We start from the raw sequence: 24,720 nt of genomic DNA on the forward strand, positions 1-24,720 counted from the left end.
GTGAAGGTTAAGACAGCATTTTTCTGTGCCAAAGTTGGACGATCGCACATTGGAATGTGTATGACGTAGTTGAAGCCGTCTGAGACGACTGTCGAGCAAACGCCACAGGGCGACCAACACAGCACAATGGGTTTCTGGTTCTAGTTTCTGTTTGAGAGACGCGCCGACAAACGCAAGGAGACAATCTCACCTGACATCTTTCCTACACATCAAGCCATGGGAAACGTTACCCAGACCGACCAAGAGAAAGTCCATCACCTTCCCTCCGTCCTCACCTCTACCAGGGAAAGCACGAATGGGAGCTTACCCCGCTCGTCTCGCACTTCAATCACGTGCGGACTCTGGAATAAATGTCATCTTGCAGAATGCATCAGGCATGCATCGTTAATTAATTCCTGATGGAGACTGGAAATTTTTCATGCCACCCCTACCCTACCTTCAGCTGCCACCCGGTTTGGCTTCGCAAACCAGCAGCGCCGGAAATCCGAGTGGCCTGATTGACCTGGATGAAATGCCCTTCTTTGCCCTTTTCTTTGTTTATTTTCTTCCTATTTTTCACTTTTGTGCGCTGATCAATTGCCGGACTCCGCCTTTCAGCCGAGCAGACGAACAGTTCGACCATGCGAACAACAACAAGCAAAAAGATATTTCCTGCAGCCGAGCGAGCACTCGAAGCGGGCCAGATGCTACTTTGTTGCAAAACCATGGTCACCCCCTGCACAAACTACCCTTCAACACCACTGATGATCTTATCAGATCATCTGGCGCCAATGAACATTCTCACCAAATCTCCACTGAGCCAGGATCTGGTCGCCAAGGTTTGAAAACTCATTTTTCTTGCCTTGGGAGATTTTCCCTCTTACCTGGAACAATTACCGACCAAAACCACCCGGGAGTCCCGCGGTGTTGCACCAACTCCACCATCGGGATATCTCGGTACATCAATGTGTGCTTTGCCGTATTGCCCTAAACGAAGCCGGAGTGACGGCCACTCGAAAACCACCCTCACTCTCCTTTCCCATATGTTTCATCGCCATGTCCAGGAACTAGCTGAATGCACAAGAACCGCCAGTCTCCATTTGTGTAACTGCCTGTACATTGTCAGAACCAGTCCGCCTTCAAGTGCTCCATTCTAGCGACATTCGGGATTCCTCCTCACACATCCATGCCACCTCCCGGCTTCCGTCCGTCCGTCGCGGAACGCCGTTAAGCTCAGTATACTACACAGAAAATCACCTTCCTTCTCCAGATCTGCGATGCATGCTGTGAGCCCAAATGACTCGGATGGACTTCTACCGCCTCACCGCATCTCGTACGATGGACCTTAACCTACCTAAACTAGATTAGGACCCTGATGGAAAAAAGTTTTCACATGTACATGAGCACCATGCAGGATGACGCCGATTCATTCTCGGAGATGGCATCTGGATTGGGCAAAGCTGGTAGTCTCGAACCCCAAGTGGTGTGCAAGAAAAGGCGCAACAAATCTTTGACTGGCCGGGCAGCCCTGTATGGTGGCAACAGCCCTGCATTGCCATCCATGCTTTCGTTGGCGTCCTTGTGGGCCGTGCCCCTGGACACAGAGGGGCTTTGATCTTATCAGATCCGAAGATAATGCCGATGTCGCACCAAACCCTGGCGCAGACTGACTGACTGCTTTGCATCACCAACTACCACGCCTTTTATCCCCACCGTTGATGCGGCTGGATGGTTTTTTGACCTGGGAACCCCGTTGTTCTCCGAGAAACCCAGAGCCCAGCATGTGTCACAGTGGATCGAACGGAATTGAAGCTGCGTTCTCGCATGAATTTCTGTCTACGTGCCTGACTTGTGTGAATACTTATTCGTCTCAACTATTACACATGTTGATAAGTTTTGTCAAGTTCGCCTACGGAGTAGGTCACAAAACCTGTCCCTACTGCTAAGTTTGCATACAACGAGGACGTAGCGTGAGCATTGAATTGATGTTCTCTTTCGTACCTACCTCTTTTTTTTTTTTTTTTTTCTTATCCCCCCTTCCATCATATCCCCCGCCCGCTCATCCCAGATCCCGTTCTGCACAATGATGTGGTCCCCAAAGAGAATACTCTCCCCACTATGCACCCACCCTTCATCGATGACCACAATCACACTGCCACCCCGCCCCATAGCGACTGGATTCGCTTCCACAGACAGGCCCGCCCAGCGCATCTCGGAAATATTTGCTCGTGCTAATTATTTGACCGGAGTTTTGCGTCAATTATCAATCGAATGATACCTGCTGCACTTGCCTGGTCACCAATCGAATGATTGAGGTCTATCTGCCAATAATTCGTCTGGATACATCCAGAAGCAAAGTTTGCTCCTGGTCCGACTGACGGATCCCGCATTTGCTTTGAAAGTCGCGTAGCCTGAATAGGTGGGCTGGCTATTCATGTCGGACCTCCCTTGGCTAGTAATTACGACAAACAACTTCCATTGCGCGAGTGAAGAAAAAAATAATCCTACAGTAGTATGCTCCAGAACCCGGCGGCCCCGTTTTCCACTTTATATCCACTTCATGGCAAGGACGGCTACATGCACCCCCTTGGATGCCTGGGTGATCTTTGCAGCTTCTTGCACGCAGCTACAAAAGTGAAGCTCCCGCCCACTTCTGATTTCCACGTTCGTACAGCCAGTTTCTTTCCGTCTCATGGATCGCATATCCTAGGAAGATCTACTCATCATTCTTAAATAACCTCTTTCGGAGTTTGCATCCTTCCCATTTGGCTTTTCCAATCATCTTTGCGGCTAAGCTATTACAAGCAACCCCGCCAAGGCCTTTTTCATCACCTCCCCCCCGGATTCTGGCATCTCTGTATGACGACATAACTACCTACTGCACTTTTGCCACGGTTGAGATCTGCCCGCCTTGGGAAACTGGATTATTTTGATCCATTGTTTGTGTTCCTTTTCTTACATTTCCCCGCATTGTGATTGATGAGTGCTACTTGTCCATCCGCCTAACACTCACCTTATCTATCTTTCAAGCTACTCGGCCAGACACCATTGTTCTACCATAAAATAAACCATTGGCGCCATGGCTCCTCACGCCGAAGAAGTGCTAGACAGCAGCATGTCTTCCAATACTTCTCGGGCACCAGCCATGAGTGGGTTCTCTGCTTTTTTAAACGGCTCCAACGGCGCCAACGGTGTCAATGGACACCACAGAGCCAGTAATGGCAGCAATGGCACAAACGGTACAGTACACAACGGCACCCACAACAAGTCTCGGAACGTCCCCAGAAGCCAGTTTGTTCTGCCGACGCCAGCAGACGAGCTCCACGATCTGATTTGCGTGGGGTTTGGCCCCGCCAGCCTGGCCATCGCCGTTGCAATCCATGATGCTTTGGAGTCAAGGACGCTATCCGAGGCACCAAAAGTCATGTTCATCGAGAAGCAGGAGAGCTTTGCCTGGCATGCAGGCATGCTGCTTCCTGGCGCCAAAATGCAGATTTCTTTCATCAAGGACATGGCAAGTCTGCGCGATCCTCGCTCTCACTTTACCTTTCTCAACTACCTGCACAAGAATGGCCGCCTTGTCCACTTCACCAACCTTGATACTTTCCTGCCCGCGCGCGTTGAGTACGAGGACTACCTGAGGTGGTGTGCCAGTCATTTCGAAGACGTTGTCAAGTACAGCAACGAAGCCGTTTCGGTACGACCAGAGCCTACACCTGCTGGCGGCGACAGCTCCGTCAAGATCTTTGAGGTAGTCTCCAGGAACACCAAGACTGGTGTTGAGACACGATACCGTGCAAAGAACGTTATTCTGGCCCTGGGTGGACAGGCTTCTATCCCGAGGACCCTGTCCCAGGCTCACCCCAAGGTCATTCACTCATCTCAATACGCTCATGCTGTTCCCAGGATCCTCAGGGACACCAGCGCTCCGTACAAGGTTGCAGTCATTGGAGCCGGACAGAGTGCAGCCGAGATTTTCAGCAACGTTCAGACTCTCTATCCCAACTCCAGGACATGGTTGGTCATGAAGTCGGAGTTCCTCAAGCCTAGTGATGATTCACCATTGTAAGTCACAAAAACTTGAGACGTTCTTTTTATTGATTACAAAAGCTGACATGCATCACTACCAAGCGTCAACTCCATCTTCAACCCCGAATTTGTGGATAATCTGTACCCACGGGCATCTAGTGACCGGCGCCACCTGATCAGGGAAGCCAAGGCAACAAACTACGGCGTTGTTCGCCTGGAGCTCATCGAGAAGCTATACGAGCTCATGTACGACCAGAGACGTGAGCTTGGAAGCGACGAGAAGCAATGGCCCCACCGCATCATGAACAGCCGCCGTGTGATCAGCTGTGAGCCCATCAAGGGTGACCGCCTACGTCTGAGGGTCAAGCCTGCGTCAGCGACCGCCGATGAGGTGGAAGACCTGCAGGCTGATAACGGCGAAGAGGAAGAATTCGACGCCGACCTTGTGGTGTGCGCAACCGGCTACAAACGGGATGCACACGTCGGCATGCTGCAGAGCATGTGGGGAATGCTCCCTCAACTGAACGGCGCCCAGTCCACCCCCTCTGAAGACAGGAAATACAAGGTCCCCGTCTTCGACAGCTGGGAGGTGCAGCCGCCTGCAGATAGCGAGGACCAGGGCACAAGGTCGCTCTCGGTCGGGCGGGACTACAAGGTGCGCTTCGCGCCAGATGCCGTTGCTCCTGGCTCGGGTGTCTACCTCCAAGGCTGTTGCGAGGGTACACATGGTGTAAGTTGCTGCATATTTCCTTGTATAATCGCCCCTCTTCTCCCCACTCACTCTTGTTTGAGTGATTTCAAACCGAACAACTCTCATTGGCGGGACCAAAACGACGTCTATACTGTTGGGATGAGAAATATGGAAATGCTGACGCCAACGCACCCCCCGCATTGCAGCTGAGCGATACGCTCTTGTCCATCCTATCTACGCGATCTGGAGACATTGTGAACTCTATCTTTGGGCCAAGTAACTGAGATATGTTGTAGGACATGGCGTGAAGAGGGGTGGCATAAAGAGGGGTTGTATGGAGTCAAAATAAGCTCGGCAGCGCTGGTTGTTGGGCAAATTTTGACGAGAAAAAAAAGAAGAAAGAATTTTAGGGGGTTTGAAGATATCATGAATGAAATTAGCGCTTGTTTATTTTGAATATATTGTATTGGAGTTTATATTTCAATAGTATGTGTAGTTTTCTGAGGCAATTCTGAGGCAATGTCTTGGAAAGGCAACATCGCTGCGTCGTTGCCGGGCGAATCGATCAACAAACCCCTGGTAACGTTGTCGCTGTTCGCTACCCGTGTTTAGAAATGCACGCAGGATCATGCGGTCTCAATATAGCACTATCGGGGGCTCATCGGGGAGATCTGTACGTATGTAGGTCACGCGTTTGTGTTACCCCAAGGCCCCCAGGGGTTCACCCTCTACTGCACTCCCCCGAATCTACTACACTGAAAAGCTGGGTGTCGAGGTGAGGGGTGCAGGTTCGCCAAGGGGCCTCACGTCTGAGCGATAAAATGATATCGCGGGCCGGTCTCCCGCGTGGTTAATAAGCTACGCGAATTGCACCCAAGACCAAGTGCTGTCAACGTGACTGACGAATACCTTAAGCGGTCAAATGGGAGGCCGTATTAGGTCTTTGTCCTTGTTTACTTTTCAATAATCTGCGGCTACAGTGAGCGTGTTTTGTGGCTGCATCATAAACACCAGATTAAAAGGTTTGGATTCAGAGAGGATTTGTGCGATACCATGAAGCCGAAGATAAGAGATTATAAAATCTGCAAGATTAAATGGTATTGCAGATGGGGGAAATGAACAAACAGCACAAGTTCTACTTGCAGGATCTATTTTTTCGCAGCTGACTTTGCTGGGCTTTACCTTGGCATCTACTGCGAATGCGATTGCGAATTAACGACTGGGTCCTGATTGTAAATGGACAGCTCGGGCGGAACTGCGAGACGCAAAAACAAAAAGAAACCACAAATCAGCATCACTGTCTCTTACTACATCACAATTTTTCTTCTCGAAATCATCATCAGACCGTCACGAAAAAAAAAACTTACCAACAAGAAAGCTACAGGTCGGACACCAGTTCTCGTTCTGGCGTATCTCGGTTCCGCAGTTGGGGCAGTCGCAATCGTACCGCGCGTGGCATCCATCGCAGACCTCGTGGCGGCAGTCCTCGTCCGCGCACATCGTCGCCCCCTCCTCCATCTCCTCGCTGCACTGGCAGCAGCCCCAGCCGTGATACGTCAGCCACTCGGCCGACCAGCACGCGGCGCAGACGCTACGGTATATCAAGACGTGTACGTGGATGCCCGTACCGCCGCCGGTCCCGCAGCGCTGCACGGTGCCGTCGCTCTGGACTGCCGCCGGACACTGGCAGACGTCGGGGGGTTCCCATGAGGACGATGTCATGGGGTGGGTGCATTCGTAGTTGTATGATATTTTGAAGCACATTTTTTTTTTAATTGCTGGGTTGGGAAAAGAAAAATCTTTTGGATCTTAGTTCTCGGTTGGGGGCCTACCATAAGATTCAGGGAGAAACTGGACAGTGATGGTTTAACGCAACTATCAAGGCTTCATCTCCAAGAGAACCATTAATTTTCCACTCTAATAATGTCTGCTGTGAGTAAGTAAGTAAATTGATCATTCAATTTCGGTTATCTCCTCTTTGGCTGTCTTGACTAGTATCCAGATGAACTCATTAACTCTTAAGGATTTTGCAGCTTCAATGCAGGATGTGTCAGTCTCTTAGCAACTACCTGGAGCCTTGTCATGGCAAAGTCTGCCCACTTTAAAGGATTAAAGATAAAAAGCCATCTGCTAATGCTATCCTGATAGAATGTAGAAAGTCACCGAGGATCGTCCGTGGTCGAGACCCTCGGAGTATTTGAGTTAATTAATCTTGTTCCGCAATGATCAATATATCTGAGTTATAAACCAAGGTTTTCAGGGCTCGGAGTTGAAAGCGGTGGATACGCTATCCCAGTGCCTATGCTCGGTACCAGACCCCTTATTGAAAAGCACGCACAATCACATGAAAGAAACCACTGAAACTGCGAAAATAGATAGGTGGATTACCTAGATGTCGGGCCGTTCGTTCTTACAAAAGAACAATAAGCTCTACCACGTACAATACTTAGTTCTAGAATAAATAGTCTGGTCATAAGTTGTCAAACAATTATTGGCTACGTGGTATTGGAAAATCTCACCATTGCAACGCAGGCTCTTGCCCAATATGGCTGGAGCCGTTCGTTCGCTACCATGGGTTTTCCATGCAGCAGATGAATAACGCGCCAATAATCAATCGCCTTGCATAACCGCCCAGAAGCCCCGAAAAAAATCGGGTCTCGGTGGTGACGACACCACTGCCGTTACGACTCGTAGGTGGGGTTTCGGCCAGCGCGACATCGTCAAAGCAAAAAAGGAAAGAAGAAAAAAAAGGCCGCAAACCCGCACGAAAAGCTACATCAGTTGAAATGCACGATGTTATGCAGCCAAGCTAGAAGCTCTGTCTGCAGCGTAACCTACCTAGGTGCGTTTACATCGTATTTTCTGCCAGCCGGTTTGTTCCTGGTAAACAGTCTTCTCTCATGGATTTCACAAGCAAGCAAGCCACGCTCAACCCGACTTAGAGATCGCCAGGGTCCTTTACGTCGCCCGATGCACCAATCCGCCTCGGCGCATCCTATATGCTGTACCTTGCCAGTTAGGGAAACCAAACAATTCTAGTTCTAGACCAACTAGATAGACCTAGCACTAGACTAGCCCAGCGCAGAAGCACAAAAATAATCGGTACTGTACTTTGTTCTTGAGCGCTCCCCAGATTTTTCCTTGCACCGATCTCCAACGCGTCGATTCCCAAAGGACCAGATGACGAGCTCTTTTTCCACCCCTCCCTCCATCATGATGCCAACACTTTTACAAGGAGCTGTTTTGAGCTAGTGTTCAACCTCCGCGCCCATGTGATCACTCACGCAACCATTCGTGAGGGGGTCTGGCTTATTCCGGCAGGCAACACCGATGCTGTTTGAGCCTTTTTTTTTCTCCTTCGATTTTGGCATTTGAACAGTGCCACTACAGACGGCTAAACACCCTATCGCACTGGTCCTAGAACTAGTTCTAGTTGCCCGATCCATTGCCCCTCACTCACTCAATCACCAGAATCTGCCTGAGCTATACAAAGGAGCCAAGGGCTTCCTCCTGTCCATCCCATAGTGATTATTTTCGCTCTTATGGATGACAGCAACACATTGGAGAAAAGCCTTTAAAACACGCGATTTTATGCTTCGAATGCCCCGGGCAAGTGCCCACAGCAGGATCGACATGCGACGGACCACTGCATCTCGTCAAAGCAAGTACCAACTATTTAGCATTACAAAACCAGGTTCATCTTGGGTACTAAGCTTCCAAAAAAAAGGGACCACGATTGGTCCGAATAAAAAACATCAAGTGATGGCATGACTGTTGATGTTTGCCATGGCCGCAGAATCTCAAGTTTGCTCCCACCCCAGCCCACCAGATTGATAATCCTCGCAACGCCATTTGCCCGCTGACCACTAACCAAGCCCCCTCCCATCATGTTACGTCCCCTACCCACGAGCTCCCGCCAATCCCGGCACATGTATTACAGGCCATGTTCCTACTTGCACCGATGCTAACTGGTCAATCTCAAAGGGCTCCACGGAAAATCAGACGCATATTCGCCCGGCTAAGCCCGTCCATGGCAGTCGTTTCTACGGTTCTGTGGTTCCTTGTCTCCTCTCTTTCTACGCGCCTGCCCGAAACAGGAAATCAAGGCGGACTGACAGGTCTGGGCGCGCTGTGGATGAGACACCCCAGGTATATGGCAGCCATCACGATAGATCATCAGTACCTAGGTACCACGGTGCACCCGGCCAACTTGCTGTCTTCTTTTGCGTACATTCTCTCCAGGAAGCCCAGTATAGATACTTCATTCTATACGAGATCTCATAACGCTTCAGAAATCTAAGGATATCTGACACCCTCGACACTACTGCTCATCTAGAGAACAATCTTTAAGCTGTTCTGGGAATAGACCCTTCTATTCTGCTTACATGGAAGTTGCGTGAAGCTTCTTAGTTCGGTCCTTTGATCCGCCACAAGAATCAATCTCGTTTGCTCAAACTTCTTGTGGTGACCTCTATCCCTCTCTGTTAGACGCAGGACCTGATGCCATGGATGTACCAAGCAACGATTGGAACTTGGCTAGCAAAGAGCCAAGTTTATCAATTCTGAACCCTGCACCAAAACTGTTACCGGGGCCTTCGCTGTTACACAATTTGATATCGGCGGTAGCACGCCACGATGGTGCTTCTGCAATACATCATTACGCCGGCGCACAAGGGGCTACACACTTGTCATACCACAGTCTTCATCAAAGGTCAAATCTGCTTGCAGCTCGCATAACTGCCGCAGTGGCCGGCGATACACTAGCAGTCAAACAGCTCATTGTTCCAGTCTTGCTACCGCAGAGCCCTGAGCTCTACGTTGCCTTGTTGGCTATCTTGAAAGCCGGTGGAGCGTTCTGCCCTCTTAACCTGGACGCCCCGCCAGAAAGAGTTCGATTCATCTTGGAGGATGTAACTGCTCGAGTTGTCATAACATCACAGACTCTTGCAAATGTCTTCTCAGAGGAGCAACATGATGTCAAAGTCATTAAACTCGGTTCGGATTGGGCCGACTCCTGCTGGGACAATGGCTGCGACCTCAGCGACTCTATTTCACATCGAGCCGCCACCCCCTCCGACCTGGCCTACGTTATGTACACATCCGGGTCCACTGGAACACCCAAAGGCGTCGGCGTTTCGCACGCCGCCGCGACCCAAAGCCTTCTTGCCCATGATGAACACATTCCACATTTTCGCCGCTTCCTGCAGTTTGCAGCCCCGACCTTTGACGTGTCCGTCTTTGAGATCTTCTTCCCGCTGTTCCGGGGAGTCACGCTAGTCAGCTGCGACAGACGCCTTATGCTCGACGATCTACCTGCCGTCTTGCGCCAGATGGAAGTAGATGCATGCGAGCTCACGCCGACGGTCGCAGGGAGCTTGCTAAGAAAGAGGGAGAACGCCCCTGGTCTCAAACTCCTTCTCACGATTGGTGAGATGTTGACCGGCCCAGTGGTGCAGGAGTTCGGGGGCGGCGGAGAGGGGCAGCAGGATAGCATTCTTTGGGCCATGTATGGACCGACAGAGGCGAGCATACACTGGTGAGTAAAGGCATACCCTGACCAAGGCGTACGGCACTACTGACATACCCCCAGCACTCTTCAACCAGCAGTCAAGCCAGACATGTCCGTGAACTGTATCGGCTTCCCGCTTTCAACGGTTTCCGCCTATATTGTTGCCATACAAACAGAAGATGACGAGCCAAACCAGCTTTCTGATGGCGGCCTCAAAGACCCAACGGTTCTTCCAGTGGGGGAGATTGGCGAACTTGTCGTAGGCGGATATCAGCTGGCTGAAGGCTACCTCAACCGCCCCGAGCAGACCGCGTCTGCCTTCATCGACTCGAAAACATACGGGAGACTTTATCGTACCGGCGACAAAGCCCGTCTTCGCGCGGATGGACTCCTCGAGTGCCTCGGCCGCATCTCGGATGGCCAGGTCAAGCTGCGCGGTCAGCGAATGGAGCTTGGTGAGGTCGAGGCCGCCATACTTCGTGTTCAAGGCTGTCATGGCGCAGTTGCGGCCGTGGTCAATGGCAGCATCCTAGTCGCATTCTGTCTCCTCGATTCGTTGCACGGGGAGGACCACACTTCTGCCGAGCCGAGAATCACTAAAGCATGCGAGGACTGGCTTCCCAAGTTCATGGTCCCCAACGAAGTACTGGTGCTGGACGAATTTCCCCGGCTTCCCTCGGGTAAGGTAGATCGCAAAGGCATGGTTGCCGCTTATGAGCAACGAAGGAGGGAAACACACGTCGTTGCGAGTGTCCCCGAGTACCAAAGCTCTGTAGAGCAAAGGCTTTGTCAACTGGCCGAAAAAAGCCTACGAGTCGCTGTTGAGCCTTCCCTTGGCCTGTCATCGGCTGGGCTGGACTCGCTCACTGCCATAAAACTCGCATCAAAGATCAGAGCTTCGGGCTTCCAAGTCGAAACTCTTCAAGTACTGCAGTCAAAGTCAATCAGGGACTTGGCGCAACTCGTCAGGCAGCTCGCGGACGGTAGGCAAGAAACGGAAGGTCAGAGCGAGATCGAAGTATCTCGCCCAATATCAGAAATACCCTGGCTTGTCCACCATGCAGCTAGCCAGATCCAAGAAGTCATTCGCTGCACTCCTGTACAGGAGTCCATGCTTGCAGAGACAGCGCGGAACTCTGATGCTTACTGCAACTGGATCGAATGGGACATTGCCGAGTCGTGCAGCACCCAGGATGTCGTGAAGGCTGTTCAAAAACTGGCGCAAGCCAATGAGGTACTTCGAACAGGATTTGCCCAATCCGCAAAGGGCCAGTTTTTACAGATAATATGGAAACAGCTTGAGTGCTTCGACCAAAGTACGGATGAGGCAACACTGACAACACCATCCGGGGAAGATCTACCATCCTCCATCATTTACACAATACGGCAGCAAGAAAGTTCCGTCCGGCTTACCATCAAATTACATCATGCTTTGTATGACGGGTGGTCTATGGATATATTTGTCCGTGATCTCAACCTTGCCCTCCAAGGGGCTGACTTGCGACCGTCTAGCCAATACAGCTCCGTCGTCAAATACTACAACTCACCATCCTACAACACCGCCAAGGATAATGCCAGGCAATTTTGGGCAGGGCAGCTCCTGGGATATCAACCAAGTGCATTCCCTATTCTCGTTACATCTAGGAGTCCTGGGCCATCCGGGACGAGATCCGACACCTTTACGATAGATATTGATCCCGATCGGCTCAGGAACCTGGCTAGAGACCTGGAAATAGGCAGTCAGATCCTGTTTGAGGCCTGCATAATCTGGGTTTGGAGCTTAATCATCGGCAGCAGCGATGTAGTGATAGGAACAGTGACCTCGGGCCGCACTCTGCCAATCCCCGGGGTCGAAGACATAATGGGCCCCTGTTTGGCCTCAGTCCCGACAAGGGCGAAGCTCTCTGACGTTCGCACCGTCAAGGAGCTCTTGAGCTACCTACAAGCTACTAATCGCGCCATGCTCCCCCATTCAATCTTGCCGCTCGCCGAAATCAGAAAGACCTCAGGCTTGTTGCCCTCTCAATCTCTATACGACTTACTCTTTGTCTACCAGGAGTCACTCCTCAGCACTTCCAACTATAGCACGACTTCAAGAGTCAGGCAGGTCGCACATCAAGACTACTTGGAGACAAAGCTGCTCTTTGAGGTCGAGCCTCGGCCTTCTGACTTTTTGCTCCGAATCACCTATCACACTGATGCGGTTCCGGACAACTACATTCCTGTTCTCGCGGAACAAGTTCGGTGCTTGATCCACTACATGGTCGAGAACCCGGACGCATCGATGACATGCATGCGTGATGCTTTACCTAGTGCAATGGCCTCGAGGCACAACATCAACCCTTTGTCATACCAAGGATGTGCTGATCTCGCTCGCATGGTTGAGGAGACGGCAACAAAGTTCCCTGACATGCCAGCAGTCTGCTTTGCAGACATTATTCCTGCCGCCGGTGATACTCAGGTACAAACAATTTCCTATCAAGAGCTCAACAGACAAGCAAACCGGATTGCCCATCTAGTCATTGGCTCAAAGGTGATGCCTGGAATGACAGTGGCAATCATCATGGAGAAGTCAATCTCGCTATATGCAGGCATACTGGGAATACTCAAGGCCGGGTGTGCATACCTGCCGCTTCTCCCGTCTACCCCGCTACAACGTATCGAAACCATCTTGGGCCACTCAGAGGCAGCCGCCTGTCTCTGCGATGCATCTTCAATCCGCAACTTGAGAAGCATACAGACAGGTTGCCAATTCCTTGACATATCAAAGGAGGAAGACCTAATCCGATACCCAGACTCCAATCCCGACATCACCCCTGATGCCTCTCGTGTGGCAAACATCATCTACACTTCAGGGAGTACAGGGATACCAAAGGGTGTCTGCGTAACTCAGCTCAACATCATGAGCAATCTCGATGTTTTATCCCGGCTATACCCACTGAGCGAGGGGACTGACAAGCCCGGGCGGCTTTTGCAGTCTTGCTCCCAGGCATTCGACGTCTCGGTGTTTGAGATCTTTTATGCTTGGAAAATGGGCATGTGCCTTTGCTCTGCAGTAAACGACACACTATTTGCCGACCTTGAGAATGCAATCCGGGCGCTCCGAATCACACATTTGAGCATGACACCCACGGTCGCGGCTCTTGTCCAGCCCAAAAACGTTCCCGGAGTGGAGTTTTTGGTGACTTCAGGCGAGCCCATGACGGAAGCTGTGGCTTCCAAGTGGGCTGGCATCCTCTACCAAGGCTATGGCCCATCCGAGACGACAAACATTTGCACCGTCAAGAAGATGAAAGCTGGCGACGTTATACAGCATCTTGGGTTTGCATTTGAGAATACATCATCATTCGTTGTGCATAAAGAAAGCCGCAACGGGGTTGACCTGGTTCCCTTTGGCTGTGTCGGCGAGCTATGTTTTGGCGGCGACCAGGTTGTGCAAGGCTATCTGGGGATGCCGGAACTGACAAGGGAGAAATTCGTCGAGCACCCCGAGTACGGACGACTGTACAGATCGGGTGACCTGGGCCGCATGCTCCCTGACGGCTCCCTGGTGATCAGTGGCCGAGTCGACGACCAGATTAAGCTCCGTGGGCAAAGAATCGAGCTGAAAGAGATTGATTCCGTCACGCGAGAGTCTGAATCTGTCAATGCTGCCGTCACAATCCTTGTTTCGCGCGGTACACAAAAGGCCGATCAGCTGGCGACATTTTACGTGCCTTTGGCGACAGCGGAAACAGAAAAACATGCAGTGTCATACCAGGTGCTTGACGACGCCCAGACTGCACGACCTGCCCCCGAAAGCCAAGCCATTTTTCATCTTTTGACTTCTCGTTTACCAACATACATGATTCCAAACTACCTAATTCCCATCTCCGTAATACCGACAACTCCTTCTGGCAAGGTTGACAAGGCAAGGTTGCGTGACACCTTTGCACAGCTCGACCAAGAGACGCTAGGTCGACTGAGTGCTGTGGGTGGTGCGACTGAAGAGGCAGAGGAGCAGTGGTCGGAGCTTGAAACAGCCATCTCCCGTATCCTTGCCACTGTTCTTCAAATCGAGCAGATGGCGATTCGTCGTTGGACACCGTTTCCAAGCCTTGGGGTGGACTCCATCTCGGCAATATCTGTGGCAAAACAGTTGCGTGACTTGGTGGGTGCTCCGGTGCCTGTCTCGCAGGTCCTCAAAAGCTCCTGTGTCGCTCGTCTTGGGCAGATGCTGGAAAACTCGTCTGTGCAATCAGCTTCCACCAAGACGATCCGATTCGAGACCCAATTCTTTGACCAAGAACTGCTTGCACTCATCGAGCAGAACTTCAAGGCTCATCAAGACAATACTGCTGGTGAATGTGCCGAGATTGATGCCATCCTCCCGTGTACACCTCTTCAACAGGGTATGCTTGCAGCCTCACAGGCAACAACAGCAAGTATGGGCGCATCTTATGTGAACCAAATGGTATTCAAGCTAGCAGCAGACCCAGACACAATGCGGTCTGCTTGGGACACCATGGTAGAGAGGCATCCCATCCTCCGCACCTGCTTCATCACCACGAATTCCTCGATACATGCAATGGTGCAAGTTGTCATCAAAAGGTGGAAGTCCCAGTGGCACATGTTTAATGATGGGGAAAGCCTTGACGACTGTCTAAAAGCCATGGCAGATGGTCTTGCGCCGCCCCTGGACTCTTTTGTGCCCCCTGCGTCGCTTGGCCTGGCTCGTCATGACGGGAGGAATACTCTGATCTTCACCTGCCACCACGCGCTTTACGATGGAAATGCCATTGCGGCTCTCCTTGACGAGGTTGAACAATTCATTCAGGTTGGATCTCTACCACCGCTGCCAACTTCTTATGAGCCTTTTTTGCGGGAAATGCTATCTCTTCCCGACTCCACAGACAACTTTTGGAAACAGCAATTGTCAAATTTCATCCCCAAGACATTGCCAATCAGCGGCAAGAGCACAGAGGGCCCCGGAGCAGTATCACATGTGATGGGAGTGTCCTTGGAAACGGCAAACAATAGACTCAAGGAGCTTGGATTCTCTCTTTTGGCTGTTTGTCAAGCATCATGGGCAATGGCCCTCGGCATCATCCTGGATGAGCCAGATGTTTGCTTTGGCAATGTCACCAGCGGCAGATCCGTACCGATCGATGGCATCGAGAAGCTTGTTGCCCCTTGCTTTAACACAATTCCCGTCAGGGCAGACCTTTCTGGCCTGAGGCGAAACATGGACCTGGTCAAGCTTCTTCAGGATTCTGGCATCGAGGCCCTGCAATATCAATTCACCCCCCTACGCCGGATTCAGTCACTCAATGCTTATTCCAACGGTGCGACCCGCCTCTTTGATAGTATCATGCTACTTCAACAACCTTCCCAGCCACTAAATCCGGACATCTGGTCGCTCGAGCGCGATGAAGGTAGCATGGATGTGCCGTTAGTATGCGAGGCCATTCCCGAGCCTCGGGAGAACACACTCGTTTTGAAGATGCACTATGACGGTGTCGCCGCATCCTCACCCATGGCCTCTTTTCTTGTGCAGTTATTTTCCCATGTATTTTGCGAGGTTCTATCTTATCCATCGGCAGTTCCTCTGACACAGGATGCACTTCCCGATGCCTTGAGACAACAACTCGAGGCCTTGGGGTTACAACGTTCAATTGCAACCTCGACTCCAAAGAGCGATCAGAATCAGTTGCCAGTTGCTGCTGAAAACTACAAGGTTTCTGAGACCGAATCGTCGATTCGCTCTATATTTGCAAATCTTGCCACAGTGCCCAAATCGGCGATTCTGCCAAACACAACTATATTCCAGCTTGGGCTTGACAGCATCAGTGCTGTCCAGATCGCCTCGGCTCTGCGGCAAGAGGGTTTTCATGTCTCATCGATAGACGTGATAGACCATCCTACATACTCGGCGCTGGCTCAATTCTTTGAAGAGACCAAGACGAGAGATTCTCGCAGCGCAAACCCTTCATATGATCTCAAAGCCTTCCAGACCGAGTGTGCGAAATATGTTACAGAGAACAGTCGGTACCGTGATACGGTCGAGGCAATACTCCCGTGCACGCCTTTGCAGCAAGCTATGCTGAGCGAGTTTATCAACTCTGATGGCTGCAACTATCTCAACTTTCTGCATCTCCGTCTTGGTGACAAGACTACTGCATCTACAGACGATGTTTTCAAGGCACTCAAAAATTGCTCGGGCAGTTTTGAGATGCTGCGGACTGGCTTCATCCCAATCGAACACAAGGATGCTTCGTTTGCCATGATCAGATACTGCGAGTGGGCTGGCAAAGTGACCAGCGTTCCCAGAGAAGCGATTGCAGACTTTTCTGTTGATAGGTGGCGTTCAGAGGTGAAAAGCACGGTGTACAACAACCTGGACCAGCCTCCGTGGGAAGCAGTTATTTTAGAGGGAGAGGCTGGCGTAGAGGTCCACCTTGCCATTCACCATGTTCTCTACGATGCGCAATCTCTCAAGACTATTCTGGACTCCTTGGCTCCATCAGCCGCTGATAAAAGGCCAGCCGCTTGCAACGAAAGCGTTGATGTTGCAATCCAAGAGATCATCTCCCGGTCTAGAGTTGGCAAAGAGGATGCGGAAACGTACTGGCGCAGCTTGGCCACCGAGACGGTAATCAATCGATTCCCAGTCATGACGCCCCTGCGCGCAGAAGAGCGGTCCATCTGTGTTGAGTCGCATTTGAGCAAGGCAAAGGTCTCTCTTTTGGAAAGCTCACTGAGAAAAGAAGGCGTCACCATGCAGGCTGCTATACAGGGAGCGTGGACCAGGATCCTCAGCTCCTATCTCGGAGAGTCTTGTATGGTCTTCGGGACTGTTCTTTCTGGTCGTAGTTCTGGCGCTACCAGATCGGCAGTTTTCCCGTGCATCACTACCCTGCCAGTTGTTGCGGAAAACAAGAGCCTAAACAGGAGTCTTGTGGAGAGCATGATGGAAAGAAACAAGAATCTTCATCGTCATCAGCAGGTCCCAATGACACAGATCCAAAACTGGCTAGGACTGCCGGAAACAAGACTGTTTGATACGCTTGTGGTCTATCAGAAGCTACAAGATGACGCCGGACCAGGAGCGTTGAACACCTGGGAGGTCATTGAAGACAAAGCTACAGTCGACTATCCGCTCTCCTTGGAGATTGAGCCCCGGGGTGAGCACCTGCACTACCAGCTGACGTTTTTCAGCGACTTGCTGCCCCAGCAACAGTCTGCGTTGCTCCTGAGGCAGTTCGATGCTGTTCTGACACATTTGGCTCTTGAACCTGAGGGCTGCGAGGATGAACTGCGGACCGGAAGCCCGTCCTTGTTCTCCATTACGCCAGCCGCGGAGCCAGAGCTGCCCTCGAACGTCAGACTTCTCCATCAGTTTGTCGAGGAGGCCGCCCGGCGGTACCCTCAAAAGACGGCACTGGAATTCGTGTCTGCGCTTGACGGCGGCGATCCTGTGTCGCGGACATGGAACTTTGCAGAGCTTGATCAAAACGGTAACCGAGTCGCTAACATTCTTGCCCCATACACCAAAGTCGGTGGCATCGTTGCTATACTGTTTGACAAGTGCCCCGAGGCATATTTTGCCATACTTGGCATACTAAAGTCTGGGTGTTCCTTTGTCGCGCTGGATCCAGCGGCACCTGCGGCGAGGAGACAGTTCATTATTGAGGACTCTGGGGCCTCGGCTCTCGTGACTGACATGGACCGGGCTTCGAACCTGGATATTGACGTCTCGGTTCCGGTGGTGGGGCTGGATGATGACTTTATTCTCTCGTCGCCTTCAACGCCTTTGACAGACCGTCAGGCCGAACTAAGTCCCCAAGACAGGAGCTACTGTCTCTATACGTCTGGCACCACTGGAACACCAAAGGGGTGCGAGATTACGCACGAGAATGCCGTCCAAGCCATGCTCGCCTTCCAAGACTTGTTCTCTGGCCATTGGGACCAAGACTCCAAGTGGCTGCAGTTTGCGTCCTTCCACTTTGACGTCTCTGTTCTGGAGCAGTATTGGAGCTGGAGCGTGGGCATTGCGCTGGTGGCTGCACCCAAGGACCTGATTCTGGAGGATCTGATCACCACCATCTCGAGTCTACAAATCACCCACATAGATCTGACGCCGAGCCTGGCACGCCTGGTCCATCCCGATGACGTTCCGTCGCTTTGCAAGGGGGTGTTTATCACGGGCGGCGAGCAGCTGAAGCAAGAGATTCTCGACGCCTGGGGCGACCAGGGCGTCATTTACAACGCCTACGGCCCGACCGAGGCAACCATAGGTGTCACCATGTACCAACGCGTGCCTCGCAACGGCCGAGCTTCCAACATTGGCAAGCAGTTCCTCAATGTGGGATCGTATGTGTTCAAGCCTGGCACTGAGATTCCCACTTTGAGAGGCGGCATCGGTGAGCTCTGCGTGTCCGGGAAGCTGGTTGGGAAGGGGTACTTGAACCGCAAAGACCTCACAGCAGAAAGATTTCCGACTCTTGAATATTTCGGCGAGCGGGTTTACAGGACGGGCGACCTGGTCAGGATCCTCCACGATGGCTGCTTCGACTTCCTCGGGCGTGCGGATGACCAGGTCAAGCTTCGCGGACAACGTCTTGAGATTGGCGAAATCAACCACGCCATCAAGACGGGCATCTCACAGGTCCAGGATGTGGCTACGCTGGTCATCCGCGACGAGAGCAAGCAAAAGGACTTTTTGGTATCCTTTGTAGTCGCGGATGACCAAAGTGACAGCTCCGAAGCGCAGAGTCAGACCCTAGAACCAATATTTTCGCCCGACGCCGCGACTCTGGCCCGTGACGTGCAGGACTCCTGTCGAGCTAAACTTCCCGGGTACATGGTGCCTACCTACATCCTGAAGCTTCCCTTTATGCCACTCTCATCCAACAACAAGGCAGAGGTCAAGATGCTCAGATCTCTGTTCTCTCGGTTGACCCAGGATCAGCTCGTCGCGGCGTCTTCGGCGGGTTCCCGTACCGCTGCCGACTTGAACGGCGATATTGCACGAATTTTGATAGGCACACTTGGTAACATGCAATTCCTCAGCCCCGGGCAGGAACCCACAGCCGACGTCAGCATCTTCGAACTCGGCATCGATTCCATCTCGGTCCTGCGCCTGTCCAGGGCCCTGAAGCGCGGGGGTCTCGCGCAGGCTACTCCCGCTCTGATCCTGAAGAACCCGGTCCTGGGCGACCTTGTCCGAGCTCTCCAGTCCGAAGTGACGGCCAACGATGCGGGTGCTGTGCTCGAAGCCCGGCAGCTCGTCGAGGCCTGCCAGCACCTCCATCGATCGCGCGCCTGCCGGGCCCTGGGTGTTTCTTCGGAGCACATCGAGTACATCGCCCCCTGCTCGGCGCTGCAGCACGGAATGGCCATGCGGTGCAAGACAGAGGAGCACAGGAGCACGTACTTTAACGTCTTCACCTTTGAGCTCCGGCCGGACGTCGACATTGCACGCCTCAAGTCCTCGTGGCAGATTATCGTCGACTCGTTTGCGATCCTGAGGAGCAAGTTCCTCGTCTCTTCGGAGGGGTTTGTCCAGGTGGCCTTGAAGGAGATGCAGCTGCCATGGACTGAGCTCGAAACAGCCGATGATGAGCTGGAGAGTAAGCTGCTTGGAATGCATGAGCAATGGCTCGACCGAAACTCACAAAACCTGACGTCGCCGCTCGAGTTGCTTCTCGTCAAGACCGCGGGGAAGAACCTCCTCAGACTGCACATCTTCCATGGGCTCTACGATGCCAACAGTCTCGGCATGATGATTGCCAAAGTGGCGGCCCTATATCTCGGCACAGAAGACATCGAGTCTCGGACCACCTTTATCGACGCCCTCATCCACGGGCCTCTGCGCAATTTTAACCACACCAAGACCTTCTGGGAATATCACCTGAGCGGCGTCTCGCTACAAAACCTTCCTCAACTCTCTGAGCGGCCCAGCTCTCACGACATTGAGCTTTCTCGGACTCTCAGCTTTGCTCCTCTGGAGCCTGTCCGCCAAAGGCTAAACGTTACGCATTCGGCAGTCATCCAGGCCCTCTGGCTCTCGGTCCTGCAACCTCGCTACGCCAAGCCCCTGACCCTGGGCGTCATTGTATTCGGCCGTGCCATCGACGTCGAGAACGCCGAGCATGTCGTCGGGCCCTTGTTCAACACCCTACCCTTCCACTCGGGGAGTTGTACCAGCGGGAGCGGGACGTGGGCCTCGCTCGTGCGGACCTGCCACTCGTTCAACACGGCCACGCTCCCCTTCCAGCACGTCCCACTCCGCGATATCCAGAAATGGTGCTCGGGGGGCAGACCGCTGTTTGATACTCTCTTCTCCTGCCAGAGAGAGCCCCTGTCTTCGGTCGCGGCCGCAGAGCAGCTCTGGACCGAGATCTCTGCATCGCCGGCCCCGATCAGTTCAGACTACCCGCTGGCGTTCGAGGCAACCCTGGCCCGAGATGACCGTCTCGAGCTTCTCCTGGTGGCACAAAAGGGGTTTGCAGACGAGCATGTCCTCTCGGCCATGCTTGACGAGTTTGAACACTCCATGGCCATGATTGCTGGGAACATGGACGCCATGATAGGATCATCTGATGGTGGGCTTGCTCCTGAAATACCGAGCCATGAGGTCAGGGATGGACAGGCCACTTTTAGCCAGGCCGAGCTTGGAAATACGAGCTTTGAATGGACCGACGACGCGTCCCTGATCAGAAATGAGGTTGCGGCACTCGCAGGCGTCTCGCCGGAAGAAGTCAGCGAATCAACCAGCCTGCTGGAGCTTGGTCTCGATAGCATAGACACCATCAAGCTCTCGGCACGGCTCAAGAAGAATGGAATCGTTCTGACCAACAGCCAACTCGTCAAGGGTCAAACGATCGCACGCTTCACGGAAACTCTCGGCCAGGTCGACAAGGCAAACAACACAAGCACGAGCACCACTGCCGGCAATGACGCAGCTTCCAAGGTTGCAAGCATGACAGAATTGCTCAGGAAGCATATCGCATCCCAGGTCCAGAATCTCGACTTGGATCAAGTGCAAACCGTGCTACCGCCAACCCCGCTGCAAGATGCCATGGTTGCCGACATGTTTCAATCGGGCATGCGGCGCTACTTTAATCACGACGTCCTCGAGCTTCCCCCCAATGTGGACATGGAGAGGCTTGGGTCGGCGTGGCAGTCTGTTGTCGATCATTCGCCCATACTACGCACCACATTTATCGAGGTGGAAAGTCCCGAGTTCGACTTTGCGTATTGTCAGGTGGTGCACAGCAAAATGCAGCTGAGCTGGAGTCGGCGAGAGGTGGCTTCCCAGGGAGAGTTTCACCAAGTCATCGAAAGCATCCGCCGCCATGCTGAAGAGACGGCAGGCTCGGACGGTCTGTTCAAAGTGACACCCGTGTGGCTTGGACAGCAGAGATTTATCGTCTTGTCTATCGCCCATGCTCTCTACGACGGATGGTCACTCGAGCTACTTTTGCGAGATGTTCAGGACGCGTACAATGGTGACTATTCGCCCCGGCCCGAGTATCTCGACTATCTTGGACACATCCTCGAGTCCGCCACGGAAGAGTCCAAGGACTTTTGGATAGACACCCTCACGGGAGCTTATGCAAAAAACATCCAGCCTCGCAAGCTGCAGCTCGGAAGCAGAAAGGCCAACGACGGCACGAAGCCGAGGGAAACCCTAGTCCACCGCGCCGAGTTGAAATCTGCCAAGCCCGCCGCGGAGCTCTCGACATTCTGCAGACGCCGCGCCGTCAGCCCCCAGGTCGTCGGACAAGTCTGCTGGGCAGCGGTGCTGAGTCGAAGAGTCCAGTCGCTCGATGTAACATTTGGCTGTGTCCTGTCCGGCCGGGAGACAGAGTCGGCAGAGAGTCTGCTGTTCCCCACCATGAACACGGTAGCCGTCCGCGCCGTCCTGCACGGAACCATCGGGTCGCTGCTCCGTTACTTCCAGGAGACCATGGCCGGCGTGCTTCAGTACCAGCATTTCCCGCTGCGCAAGGCACAGCGTCTGGGTGGTAGTCGAACCCCAGACGGGCTGTTCAATACACTTTTCGTCATGCAAAAGCAGCGCCGCGCTTCTAGGACTGGTCCCGAGACTGGCGATCTGCTCATGACATCAGTCGACGGTACCTCGGCCGTTGAGTATCCAGTCTGCATCGAGATGGAGATTGTCCAGGACTCGGTCATCTGGCGGACAGCCTGCAGCGACGACTTTCTCGGGAAGCAAGACACCGAGCAGTTGCTGCGTGAGCTGGACCAGGTACTAGCTTTCCTCACCGAGTCCTCACCCGACCTTTCAGTCTTTCGCTCAACAACGTCACGCCCTGGAGTTGCCGGTAGCGACATCCTGGTTTGTGGGCTCGATCCCTTCAGGCTCAAGGCTCAAAACACGGCATCTTCGACCACTGCCATGTCTTCACAGACCGATGCGTCGACTCTTATCGACGTGGACTCAGACGAGGAGTGGACGGATGCTGAACAAAAGCTCCGAACGGCGCTGGCCGAGGTCAGCGGTCTGCCGCAGAATGCTGTGAAGAGGTCCTACAACCTCTACAACATCGGCCTCGACTCAATCAGCGCCATCAAGGTCTCATCCCTGTTGCGAAAGGTGGGGGTTCAAATACGCGTCAAGGATCTGCTCAGGGCCGAAAGCCTGGTTGATATGGCCAAGATGACTGGCAGCGCAGAACAGGCCGCTCCCAAGCTGCCCAAAAGTGCCGTGGCCTTTTCCGCGGCCGCAAAACTCGGCGCCTACGAGCCATTGGTTGTCGAGGCCGGTTTGGACGAGCAAAGCGTGCAGTGCATCATTCCTGCTACTGCCATGCAGGCCCACATGATCTCCCTATGGCAAAAGACGGACGGAGCCGTCTTCTTCCCCGAGTTCCAATACCAATTACCTGCAAAATACAACGACTTGACCCTCGGATCACTTCAACATGGGTGGAGAGACATGGTCGCCGAGCTGACCATCCTCAGGACCGTCTTCCTCGCCACCAACAACAGGGACTGTCCGTTTGTTCAAGTAGTCTTGCTTCCAAACACACACTACCAACAGCAAACATTATCCCTTGGTGACAACTCGGGCCCGGTCCAAAGCGGGGTAACCTCTCTTCCAATGGTGTACTTTGCCGCCGAGCGGGAGGTGGAGGGCAGTGCGGACAGTCCCTGGATAATCACCATCAAGCTTCACCATTCTCTTTACGACGCCTTCAGCCTGCAAAACATAGTCCGTCGCTATGGAGAGCTACTTGCAGGAAGAAGCTCGGGCCAACTTTTGCCCGTCCCTGATTACACCGGTAACTGGAATGCCAGAATCACGTCGGAAGCCTCCCAAGAACTCAGGAGCAGCCGCCAAAAGTTCTGGGTCGACTACCTCCAGTGGGCAACGTCTTTGCCGTTTGCGGGCATTCCCGCCAGTCTCACCAGCCAGGCCGCCACCGACGCCAAGGCAAGAGTTTCGAAATTCGTGCCTGGCGCGGTCACAGCCATTTCAGATGTACAGTCAGAGTGTGCCCGCCGCGGCGTGAGCTTCCAAGCACTGTTTATAGCAGCCGCCGCCGCCGTGATATCCGCCCCGGCCCCTGCAGACGGTGCTCATCCCAACGACCTTGTCCTGGGCATCTACCTCGGCAACAGAGACGACCAGGACAGCGACCAACTCCCGTACCACCCCACCCTGAGCCTGGTGCCGCTGCGAGTCCGCCGCGCGTCGGGCCGCAGCCTGTTCGGCGTGGCCGCCGAGGTGCAGCGGGACCTGCACAAGATATCCGACGCGGGCAACGCCGCGGTCGGCCTCTGGGAGATTCAAGACTGGACCGGCCTGCAGGTCGACTGCTTTGTCAACTTTCTCGGCTCGACGGCGCTTGACGAGCAGGTCGAGGACCGACTCAAGCTCCTGGAGCCGCTGGGAGAGGCCAAGGCCATAGACGGTGTCGCCCGGGCTGGTGCGCACCCGCAAAACTACCATTGGCTTGGGGAAAATACAGTGATTGACGCATTCAAGGTATGGTTGCACACCATTTGTTTGAACTAAATTTGTGAACTTGCGCAAAATGCTAACGGCAACACGTACCAAACTTTAGGATGCCGTCGATATTGAAGCTGCTTTTGGCGGCAAGGACAGCCTTGACATTGGTGTCTTTGGGCCTGAGGGTATGCTGAAGAACGAACAAGGGGCCACGCATGTTATCTCGCGCCTCGTGGAGGTTATCAATGCCCTGGGCAGAAATGAGTGAATTGGCCCTTCCGTAGAAGCTCTCTGGGGATCCTGTGGTTTTATCTTGTTTCGTTTTGTTTTGTTCATCACATATTTTGGTCATGTCAATTTCTTCTGTCCAGCATCTTGTTTTCCTCTTGTACTTTCCACGTGATATCCGTTGGGCGCTGGTTCAGATCTTTTGCATAATATGAAATACATATCTTTCGAGTGAGCGATCGCTGAAGAATCGATCTGTAGACAGGGTGCTCGAATAAGTTTCAGACTTTTGGAGAGGCCAGGCAAGATGAATAATACCTC

General features: G+C 52.9%; 3 protein-coding genes across 3 annotated transcripts; 2 read left to right on the forward strand and 1 right to left on the reverse strand.

Annotated features, from left to right (window-relative positions):
• The first annotated feature begins 2,658 nt into the window (after nt 1-2,658).
• MGG_04212 (L-ornithine 5-monooxygenase (L-ornithine N(5)-oxygenase)) lies at nt 2,659-5,356 on the forward strand. Its single transcript, XM_003719557.1, has 4 exons — nt 2,659-2,918; nt 3,010-4,044; nt 4,111-4,738; nt 4,906-5,356. Exons 2-4 carry the CDS (start codon nt 3,059-3,061, stop codon nt 4,981-4,983), a joined length of 1,692 nt encoding a protein of 563 aa, XP_003719605.1. The 5' UTR covers nt 2,659-2,918; nt 3,010-3,058; the 3' UTR covers nt 4,984-5,356.
• Nucleotides 5,357-5,889: 533 nt separating this feature from the next.
• MGG_04211 (uncharacterized protein) lies at nt 5,890-6,953 on the reverse strand (the record flags this gene model as incomplete). The annotated part of the gene is made up of 2 exons (XM_003719558.1): nt 6,067-6,953; nt 5,890-5,954 (listed from the first exon to the last, which is right to left on the reverse strand). The coding sequence occupies exons 1-2, from the start codon at nt 6,461-6,463 to the stop codon at nt 5,890-5,892; spliced, it is 462 nt and encodes a 153-aa protein (XP_003719606.1). The 5' UTR covers nt 6,464-6,953.
• A 1,237-nt stretch (nt 6,954-8,190) lies between these two features.
• On the forward strand, nt 8,191-24,638 carry MGG_12175 (gramicidin S synthetase 1). The gene is made up of 3 exons (XM_003719559.1): nt 8,191-10,235; nt 10,290-24,207; nt 24,287-24,638. Exons 1-3 carry the CDS (start codon nt 9,205-9,207, stop codon nt 24,437-24,439), a joined length of 15,102 nt encoding a protein of 5,033 aa, XP_003719607.1. The 5' UTR covers nt 8,191-9,204; the 3' UTR covers nt 24,440-24,638.
• Nucleotides 24,639-24,720: the final 82 nt, after the last annotated feature.

The sequence above is a fragment of the Pyricularia oryzae genome, chromosome 6 (genome assembly GCF_000002495.2).
Source record: "Pyricularia oryzae 70-15 chromosome 6, whole genome shotgun sequence".
In the NCBI taxonomy this organism is placed as follows: Eukaryota; Fungi; Ascomycota; class Sordariomycetes; order Magnaporthales; family Pyriculariaceae; genus Pyricularia; species Pyricularia oryzae.